At 39.7% G+C, this 19,067-nt stretch overlaps 1 protein-coding gene across 6 annotated transcripts in view; it reads left to right on the top strand.

Annotated features, from left to right (window-relative positions):
* Positions 1 to 18,745, top strand: part of BMPR1B (bone morphogenetic protein receptor type 1B) — a 91,608-nt gene extending 72,863 nt beyond the window's left edge. For all 6 annotated transcript variants that reach the window (XM_026847537.1, XM_026847536.1, XM_026847540.1 and 3 more), the window contains exons 5-11: positions 1,380 to 1,476; positions 2,286 to 2,424; positions 7,402 to 7,594; positions 8,024 to 8,321; positions 10,630 to 10,805; positions 12,181 to 12,311; positions 14,926 to 18,745. In XM_026847537.1, coding sequence (XP_026703338.1) covers positions 1,380 to 1,476; positions 2,286 to 2,424; positions 7,402 to 7,594; positions 8,024 to 8,321; positions 10,630 to 10,805; positions 12,181 to 12,311; positions 14,926 to 15,051 — 1,160 coding nt within the window. In that variant the 3' untranslated portion in view covers positions 15,052 to 18,745. The remainder of the gene's footprint in view (positions 1 to 1,379; positions 1,477 to 2,285; positions 2,425 to 7,401; positions 7,595 to 8,023; positions 8,322 to 10,629; positions 10,806 to 12,180; positions 12,312 to 14,925) is intronic.
* The last annotated feature ends 322 nt before the right edge of the window (positions 18,746 to 19,067 follow it).

The raw sequence follows: 19,067 nt of genomic DNA, 5'->3' as shown, positions 1-19,067 counted from the left end.
CTGATAGACATCGTGTCAGTGTCCCCTTTCAAAGGCATCAGCCGTGTCGTGAATGTTTACATTGTTAATGCTCCCGGAGCAGGTAATGGCAGGTTAAAACATGACCAGTGTGATCAAAAGGTGCGTTGGTTGGTAATCTCTGTTTGTAGTGGAAAAGGGAAGGAAAGAAATAGTTTGGGGACAAAAACAGTTGGAGAAACTGGATCTTTAAAATAAAAGAGCCTGACAGTAAACCAAGAGCCCCTTAGGAATCTCCTTGTCTCATTACCCTTGTAAATCTGAAACGTAATAGCACTGTTCCAGGATGAGTCGATACAGATAGATTTCTTGCATTTTGCGATGTGTTGGGCATTAGCATGAAAGATGCAAGACAGAAAGGCTGGGAGAGCTTCAGACAACGTAGTCCTCATTTGCATTATACCAGATAGTAACTTTGAGAGGGAGTGTGTGTGTCTGCATGCTCAATACCATAATTTTGAGACTTTGGGGGGTAGGAGAGGTTAAAGAAGAACAGTGCTTGGTTTCTTTGTTTTTCAGCAGAGGAGCGTGCATGAAGGTCAGATTCACTTGCCTGAGTTGAGAATACACATTTGAAGATTAATGGTACGCTTTAAAGGAAAATACGGGTCTCCTATGCAAAGATTGACTGAAACATTTTACTAGTTTTTATGTAACGGCATTTTCTACAAGTTATTTGACACGTTTCATTTGCAAAGTGTTTTACAGAATAGCTGCTGAAAGTACAGTATTGCCCACCAGCATAGGAAGGACTTGCTGGCACACAGGGCTGCTATAGAGGGAATGGAGGGGAAAATTTCCTGCTCAGATGTTTAAAACAGGATCCAAGAGGCAGATAATTCTGCTGTGATGGAAATAAAACTTCAAGGCCTCTAGTGGCCTGCCTTCTTGGGGGTTGGATGGTTCACTCTGTCTTCCCTCCTAGGACAAATGCGATTATTCTCTTTTTTTAATATTGACTGCTAGATAAGATGCTACTTAATAAGAGTGATTCAAGGTAGAGGCAGTAATTTTTGTATGCTCTGGCTGATGGCTTAGGTTAAGACACAGAGCAACGGGTCTTAATTGATTTTTCATTCTGAGCCAAATTGCAAATCAAGGTGATATTTTGCCTGAGTGAGGGCTGAAAACTCAAACAGGCTTTTGGAGGTGCTGGTGCTGCCCTGGTCAGTGAGGGCCAAAGAGGAGGTGCACAAAATGCCTGGGGAATCCAGGAGTACCTTGCAGAGGACTTCAGTAAAAAAGAAAGAAAATGAACTTGTGCTCGCTGCACTTTTTAAAGTGTGTGTGTGTGTCTTTTGATACTGACTTTGTACCACCTCCCTTTCCAAATTTTCCACCTTCTTTGTTTTTAACCGCAGACTTTGCTGAAGGAAACATTCACCATAAGGCCCTGCTGATCTCGGTCACTGTTTGCAGTATACTTCTGGTGCTTATTATCATATTCTGCTACTTCAGGTAAATAAGGAATACTTTACCAGCTTGTTAATGTTCCTCCCAATGCTATTATAGACTTAAGAATTTTTAAAAATTGAAATGGACCTTAAAAAAAAAAAAAAAAAAAGAGAGAAACCGTGATTTTATGATGAGGAAAAAAGTGTGTTTTATTCATGCTAGTTACAGGTATACCTGTGTGATATATTTCATATAGCATCTTTTGCTCAACATCCTAAAAAAACCATTCAGGTAGAAGCACAGATTATTCTTTACTGAGTCTAAGAAAGCCACAGGACAAATTTTATATAGAGTAAATAAACCTAAGTCTTCTAAATGTGTTTATGTGGTGAAGAACTGATCCTAAAAAATTGAGGGATACAGGAATGTAAGTATGTCTAGAAAGTTATCATAATCTACATATATTATGTTTAAATAATTTGTTACGTTTTTTAAATAGTTCCAGATCCCATGACCTTACTTCCTCTGGCTCCTAAAAGACCTATGGCAGTTAGTAAAATAAAATTATTTACTTGGTCTGTATTTTGAACATATTTAAGTTTCTGAAAGAAAAACACTTGGTTGCTTTGTAAGGTTACACCAGATTGCACGGTGTTTTATGAGGTTTTGAGTTTTATACTTAGACTTTTGAAGCTGAAGACAGTTGCTAAAACCAAAATAGAAAATTTGGGGCAGTGAGTCCAGCATATTCCTCAGGGAAGCAGAGGACGCTGTGTCTATAAATGAAGCAAATGAGGAGGACGATGTGCATTATTCATTGTGCACGTGTTCATGGTATTCAAAGCTAATTTCACTTTCATGTAAAACGGCAGATACAAACGCCAAGAGACGAGGCCTCGCTACAGCATCGGGCTGGAGCAGGATGAGACCTACATTCCCCCTGGAGAGTCCCTGAAGGATTTGATCGAGCAGTCCCAGAGCTCAGGGAGTGGCTCCGGGCTCCCTCTCCTGGTAAGGAAGCAATATTATTTTAATGCAAGTTTTAAAGGCAAAAATGAGTAGGGGGAGAAGAATGAGGCGCAAGAAATTGTATTTATGCGTCCTCAGTTGTTCTTTTAGATTTTTTTTTTCTCTCTCAGAACTGACAAGGAGTTAAGCTGGAGAACAGCTGCTTTAGAAGCAGGAGACTTTCTTTTCTTGTAGACTAAGACAAAAGCTGTTTTTTTACCTCAGCTCATTTCTTCTTTTAGATACCATAGGGTAAGCACAGGCTAATAGAGCTCACAGAAATTCATCGGGATTTACCCCAGTGTACAGGAGAGCATCTGGCCTGTTGATTTTATTTTCTTGCTTTTTATGTGCAACACACGTTAGCATTTCAAACACTGACACATCATCTGTATGTAAAGGGAACTGTAATTTATCAAACCTAGTACCTTTTCATGTGTAGACTTCACTTTGCATTCAGAAGTCAAGTGCGAATTATTTTCCTTTGTAGCGTGGCAATCTCAAAGGTTAAAGGCACAGGGACAGAGGTTCTGATTATTTCTGAACTGAGTCCAGGATGACTGAGCCCCCAGAGCTCACCTGCTGATAAGGCAGAAATTTTACCTTCTGTGGCAAAACAGTTCTGCTCACCAGGGGATTTTGTTTCTGGGGATCATCATTGCTTTTTAGCACTGAAAAAAAAAAAAAAAAAAAAAAAAAAAAAAAAAAAAAAAAAAAAAAAAAAAAGCAAAGCTAGGTTAGTTATATAAAGTACTGCCTCTGAGAAAATGAATTAAATTTAATTTTAATTTTTCAGAGATGATATGTCCCTCCTGTCTCCCAGGCCTCTTAGTTTGTAGTGATCCTATTACTGTAGATGTTGTCCAGTTTCCAAGTACTATGTACTATCTATCTGGGTTTTATCCACACATCTTTTTTCTACACCTTAAAGAAAAAATACAATGGGAAGTTTTATAATTCCTTAAAATGAAGCAACAGGCTGAGTGGTAAGCGACAATCTGACTAAATGCAATTTGTTCTGAGAGGAGTGTTTAGAGTCACATTTAAATAAAGTACTGACTTTTTTAAAAAATTCAATTTTCTGACAATTAACATAGCTATTGAGAAAAAAAGCCAAACTGCCAAGCAGGTGCTGTGACTGGTGCTGAGCATGAAAATCCCATAGTATTTTTTCTCTTTTGAGAGAAGCTCCATCATATAGGTCTAGGCTTTAAGAAATCTCTGTCATATCCCATACCAGTGCCCCTCTAGCAGCCATGGAAAGGGAGCAATCATGCTTACAATTTAGGACCATTCCTAGTGAGGTGAGTGCTTCCAGTTGATTGAATTGTGAGTTTTTGCTTTTTTTGCTTTGCCCTTTTGCATAACACCTGCCACATCAAGGTCTTGGTCTGCACTTGGGTGCTCCTACCCATTACAGTTTCAGAAATAATATAATAATTTAGATCAGACACAAGGAATAAGGAACTTCTCTGAGAAGATGTGTTTCCCGCAGCCCATGTGTGTAGCAGATGCCCTGGGGCATATCATAACAGTGCATGGCTTGGTACTTCATCCCAGATGCCCTTGAGACAAAAAAACTGCAGCAGCACTGGCTGTGACTTGTGCTTTATGCCTTCCTCTGTCCCAGTGAGCTGGTTGAAGATGGGATCTATGGTCTTACTGGCGTCCCCAGGTCTACTGTTGTGGTGGACAGAAAAATTAACTTCTGATAATTAACTGTTGTAATGGCCGAGGTGGCATCCCAACTGGATCATTGCTCAGTGGCTCTCAGAGCTGTGATGGTGCTCTGTGAAGCAGAAACTGATCTGTCTTCTGCCAGTCCTCCTCTCTCCCCTCTTGAGCCTGGAGAATTTGCAGCCACTGGACTACATGTTCCTCCTGAAGACACTCTTTTCCCCTCTCTGCCTACAAAAATGCATACATTAGTTTCCCAGACTTTCCCTTTAAGTAGTGATTTTCTTTGGAAGAGAAGAAAAATGAGAGCTATAATGAATCTTGCACTTGGTAATAGATGTTTGCTGCATTTCCCAGACAGCTACAACCACTACAGGCTCACTAGAAATACACAGATTAATACCTCTGGGCCCATGCTTGAAACAAGTGTATTGAAAGTGCCTGGCAATAATATTCTAGACTTTATTGTGGAAGAGTTTGTTTTTAACTGTATTATTTCTTATGCAAAGACTGAAACACCCGAAGTTATTATTTCAGGAAAGTAAGCTGCAAATTTATTACAAAATGTCACTTCATGCTAAACAGTAATGTTTTCCTTCTGTGCAGAACATTTATTCTCATGGGTACAAATAGTATACCAAAACCAGACATTAACCAAGATTTTATCAATACTTTGATGTTCAGCAAGTGTTCTTTCTCCTGACCTGTTTGTACCTCTGACGGAAAAAGCTTGTTGCAGATCAAATGCTGCCAATCAAATTTTAAACCAAGAAAAAATACAGCAAGTTGTAAATAAGGGGTTTAAGCCAACAAACTGAGGTGCACAGCAAGCAAGGAGAACCCCATTGTCCTTGACAGAGCAAGAAGTGAAGGCAAAGCTATTTCCCCCATGAATCCATGTGCAAAATCAGGGAAGGAGATTAGACGCTGAGGACATTCATTTCAGTGGTCTGTATGAAGAGTTTGCTGAATTACAGTTTGTTCTCTACCTTTTCACTATTTTAATCCTAATTCCTCTTCCAATTAATTTTGCTCTTTATGGGACTACATCCCAGCCGTAAGTATGAAGTTCTGTGTTCAAAACATTCAAGGTACAAAAGGTTGGCTTGTCTGAATTTTCATCTGCAGTAGTTGAACACATTTAGCTGAACATCAGAAAAATAGAAAGCAGAAAGTAGAAATAGTTGGTAATTGGAATTGATTCCAGTCAGGGAGAGGAAGCAAAGTAACCTGCTCACAGAGCTCAAGTAGCAAAATATACGGTCTTGAAAATAAATAAAAAACCCCAACCCCACTTAGTATAAATAATTCACATGAGCACATCATTCAGCATGCTTATGAAATCAGTTCATCCAACAATTTTGATTAACCGATTTGTTTTAGAAATCATAATCAGTTTATGATCCAGAAAAGGGCTAAATTCCTTAAAATAAAACAAATTGTTCATAGGAAATCGTTTGACCGGTTCTAGCAAGAGGAAACCAGGTTAGGACCCTTCACATAGTATTCTGCCACCTGAAAACACATAACAGAAATGTGTTTTTCATTTTCTTAATGTAATTTAATAAGGAACTTTTCATGATTAAGTACAATAATTCCATGTACTTTATGATGCCATTACATATATTTGCACAAATTAAGTTATTTGATATAACTGCATTATTGTTCAGGATGCATTTTTAAAATGGGCAAAATAGAAAGCAACAATGCTAAAATGACATTACAAAATGTTACAGCAAAATTCCAATGTAATATAACTATTGTTCAATCACTATATGAGAACAGAAAAGAGAATAAATAAATTTTAAGAATTAAGGCTAATCTCTGTTCTTGGCATTCACTGATGTTAATGAAAAATAATGGTACTGAAGCCACCATCTTAGAAGCCTAATAATACATTGCAGGGCTGGAAAAAATGGAATTCTGTTTAAATGTCAGAAGCAGAAAGCTGGGACTTTTGAAATAGCTTTGCATAAATGTCACTGTATGTTTTTCTTCTTTAAATTGCCTAATATGAAACCAGTAATTTATGTACAAAATGATGGTGGACCTTACCTAATGGGTTTTGAGTTCATCTTTGGACATACATTCATGCTGCAGTGGAATTGTTGCATTGGAGACTATAAAGTTATTTTCTCTCAAAATCTTGTAAAATCCTACCAAACCAAAAATTATTATCTGTGGATTGAACTGGCAACATTGAAGCACAAGAGGGTGACTTTTTAATCTTTCGTTATACTAGCGTGAGTGTGAGTCAACCATGTTGTGTTGCAGTATCTACTTCAGTTTTTATTTTTGAACTTTTAGAAATATGTGATCTGTAGACATGCTCCAGTCTGATAAGAATATATTAGTCTCCATTTGTCCAAGATATTTTTTAGTTATAAAAGCTTGTTAAATATAGAATCAGTCCCTCTGCTACATGGTGTCTGCCATCCTTAGGAAGGGTCTCTGCAATGCTGTCAAGTACCTTGATCTGATGCTACAGCTGCACAAAGGGTTTAACTGCAGCATCAGTTCACAGTACAGCCACTGACAAAGCTGGTATGGACACTAGAAAGGGCAAATTTAAATCTGTACTGCCATATCTTTGGAAAAAAAATATTGTTAATTCTTATTACTATGTAATGATAATTATTAATGTAGGCACTTGGGTTCTAGCTGTGTAAGTAGTGGTTGAAGTTCTTAACACCAAATTTGTATTTTGAAATTATTAGTCATGGGATTTTCAAGGAAGATGATAGGAAGCTGCTCTCAGTAATTTTGCTAGTTTTGGAGCACTGATATGTTTTTGGCTCTTGTGAACTGTAGCCCTGAGTCTCAATAGTGTTGAGTATATAACAAACATCCCTGTTTTAATTAAAAATGTGTTACCTTGCCCTTTGGAATTTGATTTGGGTTGGGGTGACCAGGACTGTTTTCTGAAAAAGCTTTTCTAAAAATAACCAAAAAAAAAAATAAATCACAAAGTGATGACCTCCCACAGGAAAATCAAAATTTCAAGGTCAGTAGTTAAAATGTTTCCTTCACACAGACTGATTTACTTTTGCAAGAGGCCACGGTGCATTTTGTGAATGTATGGAAAGGCTTCTTCACGGTGGCAGGAATGGCCTCACTGGCACTGTGTCCTGGGGAAATGGGGAGCATCCACATTGTGGAGCTTTGCTGAAATCCACATCACAATGACTGCGTGTTCCCTTTTCCCTTGGGCTTGCTGCATGGGAAGGAGGCACAGAAGGAGGGAGGTTAATGTAGAAGGTTTTTGCAGAGGAAGTTGTATCCACCCATCTTGGCATTTTACAGGTTCAAAGGACCATTGCAAAACAAATTCAGATGGTAAAGCAGATCGGAAAAGGTCGGTATGGAGAAGTCTGGATGGGAAAGTGGCGCGGTGAAAAGGTAGCCGTCAAAGTGTTTTTTACCACGGAGGAGGCCAGCTGGTTCAGAGAAACAGAAATCTACCAGACTGTCCTGATGAGGCATGAAAATATTCTTGGTGAGTGAAAAGAAAGAGAATTGTTTGATGGTGTACCGGTTTCTTAAGTTTAATAATTTTGTGTTTGCTGTTGTCTGATGCCCTTTCCTATGTGCTGTTACCTGCTGTGCTCTGCAATTAGCCATCCAGCCCTTTTCAAAAGAAAGACATTTAAGGATTAATGCAACGTAAATAAAAGTTAAAAATAATGGGCTTTGGGGGCTGTTACTCCAAACATCACCTATCTGTTTCTGCCATATGTATTTCCATATCTGGGCTTTCTGAAAAGATGTTAAAGGCTAGAGGTTGGACATAGTTGCATAGAAGTTAGATGAAAGAAATTAAATGTTATTAAAATAAAACTGTTGAAGTGGATGACAGTCCAGAGTTCTGAGCAGTCAAAAAAAAGCCCTGACAAGTATTAATTTGAAAATAATCTGGTTTTTACAGGGTTCATTGCTGCAGACATTAAAGGTACAGGGTCTTGGACCCAGCTGTATCTCATCACCGACTACCATGAGAATGGTTCACTTTATGATTATCTAAAATCTACTACCTTGGACACAAAAGCCATGCTAAAACTGGCTTACTCCTCCGTTAGTGGCTTGTGCCACCTGCACACTGAGATCTTCAGTACTCAGGGCAAACCCGCTATTGCCCACCGTGACCTAAAAAGTAAGAATATCCTGGTGAAAAAGAACGGCACCTGCTGTATAGCAGATTTAGGCTTGGCTGTTAAATTTATCAGGTGAGTAGAAGCGAGGAGGGTGAGGGAGAGTTGGCAAACGCTGATTTAGTTGTGGACTGAGTGAGTGTGCCACGTGTGAGTAAGCATCTGCAGTGTATGTGCATACCTTTCTTCCTATACGAAATGGGGCTATCTGTGTGGGTGAGAATGTCTCATAAACATATAATGCAGGTGTAGAAATAGTCGCTTTTTAATTATCAGACACATTAGTTGCATTTGCATAAAGGTTCAGTTTTCATCACTTTGCCCTCAATAGCAACCTTGAGTATTGCTATCACATATTAAAAGGATGTAGCACTGACAGGTTTAAGTCATGTCCATGAACTTGTCACTGAAGCTTTCAGCTTGCCTGATCCCAACATAATTCATTCACAACTTATACAGAATAATACTAATCATTTTCACAAGTTACTAATTGGGATTTATTGAAAAGCACACCATTAGGACTGCCTTTTGTTTCATTTCCTACAAATCAAATTGCCAAAGTACAGATTTGATTTTTGAAATGGCTTTTAAATTTGATTTTAAAAAAATGGTTGTGTGTTTAAACAACTTGGAGCAGACAAGTAGGACTTACTCGCTCCTGGGATTTGTAAAGGAGTCGTTGCTGCCTGACAGCTGCGTTCAAAAGGAGCTCGAGCTCTTGGCGGTGGTCCTGTCCGTGGAGATGTGTGTGTTGAAGTCTCTAATTTTTTTGTGCACGGAAATGTGGCCATAGGCTGAAGGTTTCAGTTTCAGAGGTCAGCTTTGAAACCTTGCACTCCCTGAAGTATCAGAAAGAATTTTAAGAATTCTGTACAAATCTTGATCTGAAATTATTCAGAGTGTAAGGAAAGGCAGTTTTTATGTGCTCTTCTCACCAGTCACTCTTCTACCAGGTTTCTTGGTGAGGCTTTTCCTTTACAAACCTGACCTTTCTGTAGGAGATGAAAAAGAAATACTTTTACTTTGAGGAATAGGGGCCTAGAAAACAACAACTTGGAAATATACTATTTGCTGTAAAAGTTTAAGGGAAGAAATTCACCCTTTGCAGGCGTACCTTGCCTGACAAGTACAGAGCAACACACTGCTTAGGTATGAACTGAGAAGAACTAAGAACTACCAAGTGTTGCTGTAAAAGAAAGTGAAATACGTTTTTGTCACAGTCCAAATGGAATTTACATTACATACTTGGCTTGTTTTTCGTACTGAATCTTTCCTTAGACAGCATTTCTCAGGCAATGACCAGAAACAGAAAAAAATAGTTGAAAGGGGTGTGGTCTGCTGTAGCTAATGAATTTAGTAAGTTATCTGCATTTCTCATTTTATTTGAAATACTGCAAGATGGTGCAGGTCACTAGATTTATGTTACATTCTTGGAGGTATACAGAAATGCCACCAATACGTGTATGATTTAATGGCTGTGTAGGTGGCTGGCTGTACCTCAGGTTTGTTTTTTTTTTTTGTCATTTTCATAACTGTAGGTGAAGAAAGTTACAGAAGAGGTTTTATAATTAATTTAATAATTAATTCTGTGAGATTTTCTTGTATCTATCACATTTAAAATGTTTACATTTTGAGGGTGAGGAAGGGGAAATAGACCTTTCTGAGCAAATCACAATATATGCCATATATTAAACTTTCAAAAACATTAACACTGATCCAGCTGAATTAAAAAATAAATAAATAAATCCAGTCACATAATTAATGGGAATTTGCTTCCTGTTAGATGTCTTTTCTGATCAATGTGTGTGGTGCGACACATTTGGTTAGATTTTTTTTACACATTTATGTCTGTGTGTTTGCACGTCTTGATGTGTAAAGGTTGGGAAAGGTCAAACATAACGCATGCACAAAAAATAGTTAGATTCGTGTCCCTTGCAGATCTGTTTTGCAACTGCTAAGTGATACTGCCCCAGCTATTTAGTGTCCTCCCTTAATTGCTAAGACTAAAGCATTAGGTGGTGGAGTATGTTAAGAAAACAGCATTTAATGAAGATTTGATTGTTATCATCAGCATTAGAGCTCAGGATAATGCTAATGAAATCTCAAAAATGTTACAGCATCCCTGTTGAGTACTATCTCCATTGTGATTCTGCATTTGAATGTTTAACATAGCTTCAGGCGGGTCAGCCTTTTAAGGAGGCTTGCCTTCAGACCAAGAGGCTTTTCTTGTAAGAATTGTTCCATTAAGATTATGCGTTACTTTTAACCTTGTTTGAGAGTGGATGTGGTGTGAATTTACTACTTCTCCCATCTAAATTGCTTTATTATCAAGTCACTTTATTGTATGCTTGATGCCTTTTTTTCCCCCTTGTTTTTCTTTTAGTGACACAAATGAGGTAGACATACCTCCAAATACCCGTGTAGGAACAAAACGCTATATGCCTCCTGAGGTGTTGGATGAAAGCTTGAATAGAAATCACTTCCAGTCGTACATCATGGCTGATATGTACAGTTTTGGACTCATCCTGTGGGAGATAGCAAGGAGATGCGTTTCAGGAGGTAAAGAGCTGGGAGATCACTTTTAATTGTGTCAGTGAACCCCATTTATAACCGAAATCTTACATTACATACTTTTCCCTGGTTAATTGTTTTTAATGTAATAAAAAATTGTGGATAAACCATACAAGTAACTGTCTTGTTGAAACTTACTTTAAAGCGTCAGTCAGTGCTATTTCAACGGCAGATATTTAGACTGTATTTTAATGGCTCATTTGAAGGCAGTGGATGCCTGCACTGAACAAGGAATATGGAACTCATTTGGGGGCCTTTTCCAATGGTGACACATTTCTGCGGGACTAGGGGTATTCAGCTATTTTAGCAGAAAGAAAATAGTAATTTCTTTGAGTTTTAGAGTTAAATAGAAAGAGGACAACAGTTTGGGGGTATGCTGTGCCACTATTTAAAATAAATAATTTGTTTACAAGACAGGTAGGAAAAAAAAACAGAACAAAGTGACACTTATTACATCATTGTCATACAAGTGATGTGCTTCATTTCCTTCTGATATCATGCATTCAAGTGTGAGGACAGCAAAGATAAAGCAATGCAGCCAGCTGCAGACTCAGGGCATAGACTCATCCTTGTACACATAGGCTACCTGTGATTTTTGCATGTAGAGCTCAGTGTAGGGCAGAAATGATGGGTGTTATTACCTCTATTTTGCCACTGAGGAAACTTAAATGCATAGAAATGACTTGGCAGAGGCTACATGCCAGATTGGTGGCAAGTAAGAGTAGAGCATGTCTCTCTTGGGTCTACACTACATTCACCAGACTTTATGGGTCTTTAAAGCCTGGAGTATTGTGCTGAATGCTTGCTCCATGCTTACCCTAGAGGAGTTGAATTTCACTGACGAGCAATGTGATTCCTTTGTTTACAAACTGGTAAAGTTTATTGCAGCGATGCAATGTAAAGTTTATAATATTGTTTTCATTGTTGCTGCGCACAAAGAATGGTACCTTGCCATGTTCTGAAACGGCACAGAAATACCCTTTAATATATACCAGGTCCACTGGTAAGGAGGAGACCTAATTCAAGGTTAATTCTCTGCCAAATTTCTCTTGATATGATCCCTATGCTAATAGTTCTGTCTATGATAATTTACTGGAGATTGCTGGACTGGACAGCAGTGAATAAAAACTGTCTCACCTGACAAGTAACTACACTTTCAGATTAAGATATCTGGCCAGCCTTTACACAGCAGTGGTTACACTGGAAGTTGACTGTGGAATAAACTTCTAGGGCAGGGAAGTCCTTTTAAGGAGAAGTACATCTAAGTGTTAAACACTATGGTCAATAAGTTATAAAATGAGAGGGGAAGAGGGTAGTGGAAGGTGTCTTCTGCAAGTGATGGGGAACTAATTGCTTCTTTCAGGAATAGTTGAGGAATACCAGCTTCCGTACCACGACCTTGTGCCCAGTGACCCCTCATATGAGGACATGCGGGAGATTGTGTGCATCAAGAGACTACGCCCTTCATTTCCCAACAGATGGAGCAGTGATGAGGTATCGTCCCTCTTAAAATGCAGCCTGTGCTTTTGATCAGAGCGCGTGAGTGAGGTTGAATTGTCATGTTGAGTGAGAAGGAGCTACCACTGGTGCTAGCACCAGTCATGGTGCAACAGGGTTCAGGAAGGAGTGTGACCTTCCCAGATACCCCTGCTGAAGGTTTCAGAGCCCCAGGGGCCATAGCCTACAATATGTGCAAGCAGGTTCCTCATGTGCTGCCTACCAGATCCCACAGTGATAGCAGGCTGTGCTCAGACCTTCCTAGTCTCTCTGTTTTCCTCTTGCACTCATTATGCTTTGTGTTCCAGGCATTAAGAGCATTAAATCAGTAGCTAGCCAAAAATTTTGAAAGAGAAATTATTTTGTAATGTATAGTGCAGTGGCAGTGTAGTTGGTGTATTGGCAGCTACTTCAGCATGTACTGATGTGTGGGCTGTAATTCCAACCTTTTTCCTTTTTTTTTTTTTTTTTTTTCTTTTTTTTTTTTTTTTTTTTTAAGAGGGAAATGTCAAATGAAATGAGCATACAGCTTTTCTGTGATCACAGGTGTGCAGACTTGGAAACACAATTTTACTGTGATTTTATGCTAACATGAGCACAACATACTAAGTTTCACAAGATCTTACGGTATTGATGTGCAGTAGTAGTGACCACAGTAGCTTGGCTGCACGAAGGAGCACCAATCATCTTTACATCTTACAGAAAACAGTGCTCATGTACCTTTTCACATTTTAGCAGAGGGCTACAAATGTGGCTTTTCAGAGGAGATATTGGATCCAGAAAATGCTTTATAGAATAAAAGGAGGAGGTGAGAGGGCTGAGGGATAATCAGAACTCTCCCTGCTGAGCATCTGTAAGAAGAAAAGTTATGCTCGTGGGATTGGAGACAAACAGTTGAGGTACTGCAGGCAAACCTTCTGACTGCTCTGGAGGAGGGTCATTAATCATGTTAATTGTCACAGTTTAATGCTATAAAGTTTTATACAGTCACTGAAGACATCTGCCATTTGGGAATAGCAGTGTGTAGATGAATATTTTGTGGGTAGATGAAAGATTTAGGTGGCATGACATGTAGGCAGTTTGGGAATGTGTGGGAAAAATAAAACAACCTCCCTAGGTTAGGTGAGGCTCTAGGGCTTGTGCAACAGCCAGTGTGGGAAGATCTAACCAAGACTCATCTGCCTCATCCTCTCCCTACCCAAATCCCTCTGAGCCTTCAGACTGGAAGTGGAAACATTGGAGGAAGTGCTGTTAGTATTGATCCTAGGAAGGGCTTTTGTGTGGTGGCATACCGTGTGCATTTGTTCTGCTACCACACATATCAAGGAGGCTCATTGAAATGACCTCTACAACTCCCTGAAAGGAGGTTGCAGAGAGCTGGGGAACCAAGCTCTCGAACCAAGTAACAAGCAATAGGACAAGAGGGAATGGCCTCAAGTTGCATCAGGGAAGGTTTAGACTAGATAGTAGGAAGTATTTCTTTACAGAAGGGGTTGTTAGGTGTTGGAATGGGCTGCCCAGGGAGGTGGTGGAGTCCCCATCCCTGGAGATGTTTAAGAGTCAGGTTGACATAGCTGAAGGATATGGTGTAGTTGGGAACTGTCAGTGTTAGGATAATGGTTGGACTGGATGATCTTGTGATTCTGTGAAATAACTGTTCGTGATTAATTGGTTAGCATCATCAGTAATCCCATTTCAGGCAATATAGCGATGAGAGGCAAATTTGTTAGTGCATAAAACTTTGTGTAGCACCAAAAAGCATTTATAAAAATCCTCATTAATCTGAAATGTATTCTCCTGGTCTGGGCACTCCTGGTGGGGTTTATGCTAAATGCCTTTCAGGGTCTGCACTACTTCTGGCCCAGGAGCCTCATGAAAACAGACAGCAAGTTGGATGAGATGGAGAACTTCTTTCACTATTGTAGCAAGTAAATCTTCAGGCAGTGTAAATCCATATACACTGATGGGGTCATCACCCGGCTGTGAGGACTTCTGTGATGCTTTATGTTTGGAAGAAGTTGATACACGCAGAGTGGGGATGTATGCTCCTTTTCCAGGATGGCAAAGGCAACACTGAGATGTTGTCAGCAAGAGAGTTGTTGCTGGCAGCTGGAGGAGGGTCTGGCGGTTTCAGAAGCAAGCAGAGGATGGAGCAAGACAGGGCAGAGCCAAGACAGGTGCTCGCAGGCAGCTGGGCAGGAGCCGTGGGTGCGTGCTCAGGCAGGGCTGTACCACAGGGGCTGGTCACTGGCTGAAGAGAATGAATTCTACTGAATTTGTACAGCAGAGGGCTCGCTGTACAGAGCCACACTTGTGTGGGTCAGGCGGCGCGGGTTTGAGGAAGGGGAAATAAGAGTGCTTTTGCAGAGTGTACAGCCAAGTGTAGACTAAAACTTGTCATAAATTATAAGACTAACTGCCATGTTTGGAGAACTCTCCTTAATATACAGAAAACAAAAGCTCTTGAAAAATTATATTAGCCAGCATGTTGTCTTTATTTTGGCTGCCCTTAGAAAAGACCTTTTCCCTTCGTTTTTTTGGCATTGCCACCAACTGAAGTCTCCTCTTCCACTGACCCAGGTGGGACTTTCTCTCCCATTTCTTTCTGCAGTGCCTACGGCAGATGGGGAAGCTGATGATGGAGTGCTGGGCTCACAACCCCGCCTCCCGACTCACAGCCCTGCGGGTCAAGAAAACACTTGCCAAAATGTCAGAGTCGCAGGACATTAAACTCTGACTTGACCAGGGACAGCTCTCGTGGTGCCCATGGAAACAGACTTTCTTGTGCAGGCATTCCTGAGGAGGTATCAAAAGTCTTCACTAATAAGTACTTTGAATGCAGTCACGCTTAAGAGCAACTGTAAGTTTGTTTGACAGCTTTTGAGGAGACTATCCTTTGCAAAAATCAGCTGAATTTTGACATACGAGATTGAAAGAGGCTTGTCTGCCCTTGTTTACACGGGGAAATACAGTTTAAGTAACTGGTTTAAGATTATGCATGTTGCTTTCCATGAAAGCCACTTACTATTTTATTATTATTATTGTTATTATTATTATTTTGATTGTTTAGAAAGATACGGCTTTAAATTTTATGAGAATAAAACTTTTGGTTAGAAGTAAAAAAGATGTATATTGTTACATTTAAAAAATTGGAGGAAACTGTGCTGAAAATGAAAGCAAATTGACTTTTTCATTAATAAAGAGACTGTTGCACTCCAGCATTTAAAAAAAAAAACAAGGCAAGTGGGTCTGTGCAGCTCAGAGGAGCTGTAATGGAAACCATCTTAAAAGCTGCCTGCCTGTGGAGATGACTTTCCATGGCTCTGCACGTGTGAGATGGAGCCCAGTTACATCCCTGCCATCGTTAGCAGAGGCGGCCAGGTTCCCATGGATGGCCTGTCCCAAGGGAGGTCATGCTTACCATAATTGGGAGCCATATGAATATGGTTCAGTGTGATTTGTGTGAAGAAGCTCTTCGTGTTTCCAGGAAATCTGATGGGTATGGTGCCAGGATGATAAACAAGTGCCCCTTTTCTTGGCTTCTTCTTTTTTTTGTTTTCTTTTCCCCCCACTGCAAAATAAAGTATTTTGTGAGTGGAAATGACGTCCACATTTGGATCCGCTGGTGAATTTGAAACTGCTGTGACCTACATACACAACTACTGGGTAAGAGGGAAGTTCTTTGTGAGAAAAAGTTATTAGCATGCTCTTTGATCTGTGTAGAAGTGAGGTATCCATCTACAACCACAGTTGGAAAAAAAAAAAAAGTGTTGCCTTTTTTAAGGGAAAGTGGAAAAACCTCAGAAGTTCCTGGTTTTGGGATGTCAGTCATTTTTCTTTAAGCATAAGGACACCTGGTGCTTCCCAGTCGCAGTAGGAAGCTGATGAGGAAGGAGCATGGGACTTGGGTGAAAGCTGGGCCCTATGGCTGGCAGCAGGCTAGTGCCACCAGCACTTCTCCCACTATAGTGAGAGGCACCCACAAACAGAAAAATTTGGCTCAAGCTTTACAATTTTGAGTGGCCTTCCAGCAGCCTCCATGCCTCTGGGAGACACTGTGCAGTAGTGACAGGCTCTGCCACCAAGCTGGGGCTGCGTAGCATCATGGTTCCCAGCAAGAGAAGCTTTTAGGGCAGAAGAACAACAGGAAATGTATTTACCATCTTTCCCCATCCCTCCTTCCTGGGGCTGCAACAGTTGCTGCGATGTTAATACTACAAAAGGGGAAATGAGAGGTGAAATATTCACTGTGAAGCATTTTCTTTGGAAAGGTCTCTGTTCATTGTCAGGTTATCAAAGCTGAGCTGTATGGGAGATACCAGTTTACCCTTCTTTACCCTTATTTTTTTAATATTTTTTGCCTGCCTGTGTCTTGTTTCACACTAGATGGTGTTCGGTTTATTTTGAAGTAAGTCCTTACAAATGCTGCTTTGATTACGCTAAGCCTATTTCAGAACTTATATAATTGCCATGCTGGATTTAGCCTCAACATTTCCGTACTGTTTCTTTTTTCCCTTTTTGGACAAAACTGATTTATTTGTGGTAGGTAGGTACATAATTGGGGTTTAGCTTCACGGCTCCCCGAAGGTATTTCTAGTTGGAAAAATTACCGTTTTATGCTTTCAAGCTAACAGAGAAAAATGCAGAGGTTCAAGAGAATCAGCAAGACCTCCATGATTATAGGCGTTAAAAAGTTTAATCAGAGGATTTCTGTTAATTAGAGTGCTTTACCACAGTGCAGTTTCCCTGCCTGTACCCAAAACTACTGAGCAATACAAAAACAAAACCTCTGAGACTTAATAGTACACCAAATCCTGGCCCCAAGAGGAGTGATGCTTGTTTTCCCTGTCCTTAATAAACAGCTTGCTTTCCTGGCAGAGAGTGGAGTTTACTCCACTCCTTGACTGCATTGGGTTGAAGATTCGTGGCCCAAAATGAGGAGGACAGCTCAGCCTCTCTTCACCTTTTTGTCTCAGTGAATGGAGCCGCAGGGTTTCTACTATCCTTTCATCTTCATGCCCTTTCATGAAAACCATAAAAACCAGCACAGCTCCAAGGAACGGAGGTTTCTTGGCTCTGACAAAGTGGATGGGACCCTTGATTTTGGCAGCAGTCAGGGCAGACTCAGTCAATTCCACCTCCAAGCCGTCACAGGGATGCCTCTTCCCTGCTGTGTTTAGGTGTGTTTCACACCTGAGGTGTGTTTCACATCTGATTTCCTCAAATAGTTGTTTGTTTGGGTTTTTTTTAATTATCATGGCTCTCCCAAGAGAAGTTTTGGAGGGTGCTTTGCTGACTGGTGGATGCAATGCACATGATGCCCCTGGCACCTGCTGTCAGTGTGTTGCAAGAGAAAGGGCCAGTCACTGACCAGTCACTGGTTTCTGAACAAGTCTTACTTTTTTCAGTCCAAAAGAAAGGGATCTAAGATACTGGTTGGTAGGTTACATAAAGTGTGTATGTTAAATGTTCAGTTTATGTGTTGTATATATATATATATATATATATATATATATATATATATTCAGTCAGGAGTCTGGAATTACTCCAGTATGTGGATTAAAAGTAAACTATTACGGATGATAAAGCACTAAATAAAACATAATATATATTTATGAAAATGCATAAATGACAAATCACTGCAACGGTGCTATATAGGAGAATAAATATATATATATATATATATGAGGAGATACACTCTGAGAAAGCAAAGGGTCTGCAGTTGTGTAACTAGTGCCTGCCTGTTTTCTCCCACAACTTGAAAGGCCAGATTTTTCCCTAAAGTCTCCTACCCACTGTGATCAATGCTATTGTCAAGGAATATTCCTAAAGCCAGAAAACAGCCTAAGGCAAGCGTGGAAGTCATTTGTTCTAGCACTCTGACATTCAAGTTACTGCCTGCATGGTTGACCTTCTGCAGCATTCAATGTGTAATTATTATGGTTTCAGCATGTACAGTGACTACAGGTTAGTACATTTATTTTGCCAGGTGTGGCCTTTTAATGTCACTTCCAGATTTTGGTAGTTTCACTGTGTATGTTGATGAGAGCTTGGAAGTCAGTGGTGGAGATAATCATGGTTTCAGTGCCTGCACGTCTAGAAATACGGTTTTCACATGTGAATCTCTGAAGGAAGTTTAGTGATTTGATGGCATAGGTAAGTGGAAGAAGAAGGATTAAAAAAACACCCAAAAAGGAAGAGAGATGCCATCTAGCAACTGCTATCCTTTCTCTAGCACAAAGTTATTTCTATTAAAGAAAAGGTTGACAATGTAAAGACTAAGAAACAAATTTGTGTTCTTTTTTGAGAACCAGTGCCTTATTAAACGTGTAAATACTGTAATTAGAAAACCTGAGGAAAAAACTGTTATGTTGTATTTGTTCAAATTGTATATGGTTCTTTTAACATTCCCCTAAATAAAATTGTTAACATCTCTGCAAAAAAGAGATTGCTTTTACTTCTATTTACTTTTCATGTGCTTGACAAGTAAATGCTTTGGGTTTCATTTCCCTGGCTAGATTATTTTGACCATGTCTCACTTTATTTATTTATTATAAGATTTTTCCTCTGAGCAAACAAGTAAACAGCAAGATGTTGCATATGTTTCCACTGGCATAAAAAAGCATCACCCCTTTCACAACTCAGTGAAGAGAGAAATAGTAATTAAAATAGTGTTATCACTAATAGAGCAGTCACTCGCATTTTTTTGCTGATTATGTAAATCTATAGAAATTTGGCATTTGCATAATGTTT

This window comes from Athene cunicularia (assembly GCF_003259725.1).
Source record: "Athene cunicularia isolate RWA chromosome 4 unlocalized genomic scaffold, athCun1 chr4_part2, whole genome shotgun sequence".
Classification (NCBI taxonomy): Eukaryota; Metazoa; Chordata; class Aves; order Strigiformes; family Strigidae; genus Athene; species Athene cunicularia.
This window is presented reverse-complemented; position numbering and strand designations above follow the sequence as displayed.